This window comes from Quercus suber, unplaced genomic scaffold, assembly GCF_002906115.3.
Source record: "Quercus suber isolate HL8 unplaced genomic scaffold, Cork oak 2.0 scaffold_49, whole genome shotgun sequence".
NCBI lineage: Eukaryota > Viridiplantae > Streptophyta > Magnoliopsida > Fagales > Fagaceae > Quercus > Quercus suber.
In genome coordinates this window covers 612,986-616,299 of record NW_027069514.1, presented here as the reverse complement: position 1 = coordinate 616,299, position 3,314 = coordinate 612,986, and the positions used below count along the sequence as shown (strand labels likewise).

General features: G+C 40.9%; 1 protein-coding gene across 1 annotated transcript; it reads right to left on the bottom strand.

Moving 5' to 3' along the window:
• Positions 1–372: 372 nt before the first annotated feature.
• On the bottom strand, positions 373–2,432 carry LOC112025102 (GATA transcription factor 1). The gene is made up of 2 exons (XM_024057765.2): positions 2,032–2,432; positions 373–1,291 (listed from the first exon to the last, which is right to left on the bottom strand). The coding sequence occupies exons 1-2, from the start codon at positions 2,122–2,124 to the stop codon at positions 611–613; spliced, it is 774 nt and encodes a 257-aa protein (XP_023913533.1). The 5' UTR covers positions 2,125–2,432; the 3' UTR covers positions 373–610.
• Between the last annotated feature and the right edge of the window lie 882 nt (positions 2,433–3,314).

The window sequence follows — 3,314 nt, the reverse complement described above, 5'->3', positions numbered from 1 at the left end:
AATTTCACAAGGTTTTGGCATACATATCAACTTTACTAAAACAAACGCACATAAATTACAGAGTGTCAGGTCAGAATATCCACAAGCAAAAAACAGTGAGCCATATATATAATACAGGAAAACGAAGTTTGTGTATTGCAGCAATAAAAATATAAAAGGAACATCAAACTTACAATACCTCGTCACAGAAAAAGGGACTTTGGCCAAACTCAAGCTGACTGTTGTCCAACTCATGAAACAGGTACTTCTTAGTAAGTCAGTTCGAAATGATGAGGCAAATAACCATAAGGGAAGGGAAAAAAAAAATCATTAGAGGAGCCAGTTCAGAAATCCACAAATTCCCCAATCCACCATCATCTCCAATCCAAGCAATAGAGAGAAAGAATAAAATTAGCCAGAAACCAAAGAACACTATCTTGCTTTCTAGTCTATAGCACAAAGAACCAAACACACACTAAAGTCAAAATTCCCCTAACTGGACTTTCATCGAAACAAAGAACTTTCCCTAATCATCTAAACCAGCCCCCCCATTACAACAAGCCCCTAACTCCTAACTATGCTAACATATGAAATAAAAATAAAAATAAAAAATTAAAGCACTAACCTAATCCTACCCTTTATCCACAGACTTCACCACCATCCCCATTCCCGCTCCCATTCCCTTCTGCCTCCTCATCTCTACTATCTTCCTGTGCGAATTCGAATGCATCTTGGGCGAGAACGTCGGGCTGCTCGCGGGGCGGTACTCAGGCACCAGCCTCCCGGACTTGTACCGCACACCACATGCATTACACAGTGTTTTCGGCCCGAGAGGCCCGGCACGCCATTGCGGGGTCTTTTCAGCTCCACAATGCTGACATTTCCTCCCAATCGTCGTCGTCGTCGTAGTCGTAGCAGCAGCAGTAGTAGTAGTCGTCGTAGTTCTCATTGTCAACACTTCCCTCTCAGCTTTCACAATCTTGTTGGCCGCGGCCGCCTGTTGGCTCCAAAAAAGCTGATTATCACGGCGCAGCCTCCGGCACAGCTTGCTTCGTGCGCGGCCGGGGACTTTGAAACTGTCGCCGCAGCAGCTCATAAGAGATTTGTTGTTGTTTTTGCTGCTGCCATTGCTATTGCTGTTCGTGCTGTTGCTGTTGCTGTTGCTATTGCTACTGGTGGAGCTGTTTTCAAGCACAGAGACTGGGCTGTTGTGCTTTGAGAGTGTAGTTCCTGGGTCCTCCGAGAGAATGAATGATTCCAGTGCTGGGAATGAGTCTTTGTTAGATATCCATTCCAGTTCTTCTTCTACAATCTGTGTTTAACCACAATCAAACAAAAACCACCACCAAAATCAGAATCCTCAATTACACACGTGCCGAGGCACCTCCATTTTTAGTTTGGCACGTGCCAACAACCCCAAAATGAGTGAGAGGCTATTATCTATATTATTATTATTATTATTATTATTATTATAAGAGAGTGTTCAAAAAAAAAAAAGGATGATGGGCAATATTGACTTTTTAACATTGGTTTGAGTGGGAGTATCAGAGGTGGTGGAAGATATGGGACAATATTTATTATTGGTACAACTACAACCTAGTGACTCACAGCTCACGAGAATTAAGACTTATTGTACTTACAAATTGACAGTAATACCCTTCATTTCTATTCCAAATTACGTTAAAAATGCCATCTAGGGTTTACATCTCCACCAGCAGCCTCTCTCTCTCTATCACAGACACAGTCCCAGTACCCAGTCGAAGCCACCAGCTTTGACTCGGCCGAGTCATTACAAAACACGCTCGACTCGGGTAATCGAAACTCAGAGACTCGTTCGAAAAACGTCCGAGTCAACTCGGCCCAAAACACTAACCCTAACCGAGTCAGACCGAGTCACTAAATACCCACTAAGGGTATCCTCACGTAAGCCTCAGACTCGGCCGAGTCACAACGGAACTCGTTCTTCAGTTTTTTCATTTTCTCTCGCCCAGGAAAACCAAAACACCACCCAAAAAAAAATAAAAAATAAAAAAAAAAACCGATAAAACTTACTGCTCTCTTGTCATCCTCTTCGTCTTCCTCGCCTACGTCCGACTCAAAGTTCAACAGGTCTTCCACGAAACGAGCCGCCTTGTCTAATTCCATTTCCACACACAAGAGAGAAGAAGCAACCCACCAAAGGGCTTTTCTTTTTTAGAGAGAGAGAGAGACACAGAGAAAAAAGAGGTTTTTTTTTAGAGAGAGAGGTTTTTTTTTCTTCTTTAAGTCTTTGTTTTGTTTCGCCTATATTATCATCACGATGTAGCGTTCGGTTTGGGAACGAGGGGATGTCGATTTTTTGGCTATTTCCTTTATTTTCCTTTTTTAACGTTATACTACTGCTGTTGGGTTCATTCTTATCTACGATATTTCCCATGGGATTTACAATAGGGACTATAATCTTGGACCCGTTACATGATTTTTCTTTTCTTTTCTTTAACGTGGGAGTGGGACCTATGTTTACTGTGTAATTATTACGAGTGACAGAAAGAGAGGAGGTATGTAACCCTATTATTATTGTATATATATAGATTTCAATCCTTTTTAAGTTTGTTGGGTAAACTAAAACCTTTAAATTCTCTTTATTATTGTTTACAGGTACATTTACCTTGCTTTTAGTTTTTCTTGTCTATTATGGTTTTTATTATATGTAGGGAACATTTACCTTGTTTTTAGTTTTTCTTGCCTATTAATGTAGGGATATAGACGTAAATAACGGGAAAGAGTGAGGGTATTATGTTTTAGATGAAAAAAGAAAAAAAAAATGCGGGCCATTACGTTGTTATACGAAACGGCTTGTCCTAACTGACGACCTACACATTGTACACGTCAACTGACCAATGGAATGAAGACACGTGGATACATGGGGGCACTGGGTTGGTTTTTGAATTTTAAAAATCTTTGACCTGCTTGCCCCTCCTAGACAACGCACGTGGCGGCGTTGATCTTGTTGGTACTTGGTACTACTATTCTATTAGTTTTTATTTTTATTTTTAGAAAGTATTAATGTAGTTTTGATTCGGTGATTCCTCACTAGTCTTTAGTCTACTCTCACTTAGTCACTCTCAATCCGACTCTAACTTCAATTCTTTATCTAATAATTCTAGACAAAAGGATGCTTAGTTTGGTACCTTTAGTCCAATCTTAGACAAAGAGCAAGGAGGCGATTTGTTCGCTGGGCGCGATTCAGCTAGCCAAAGCGCACTAATGCGATTCATTCGCCCTACTAGCCTACAGAGCAATTCAAACTCTTAGTAAGACCAGGGCTAGTAGGGCGACTCATTCTATTCTCTCTT

What these genes read in the sequence shown, in the direction of transcription:
- LOC112025102 (XM_024057765.2), bottom strand. Translation starts at nt 2,124, where the DNA reads ATGGAATTAGACAAGGCGGCTCGTTTCGTGGAAGACCTGTTGAACTTT. An exon ending in AAGAGGATGACAAGAGAGCA is followed by an intron (nt 1,292 to 2,031) that starts GTAAGTTTTATC and finishes GGTTAAACACAG; the next exon opens with ATTGTAGAAGAAGAACTGGA.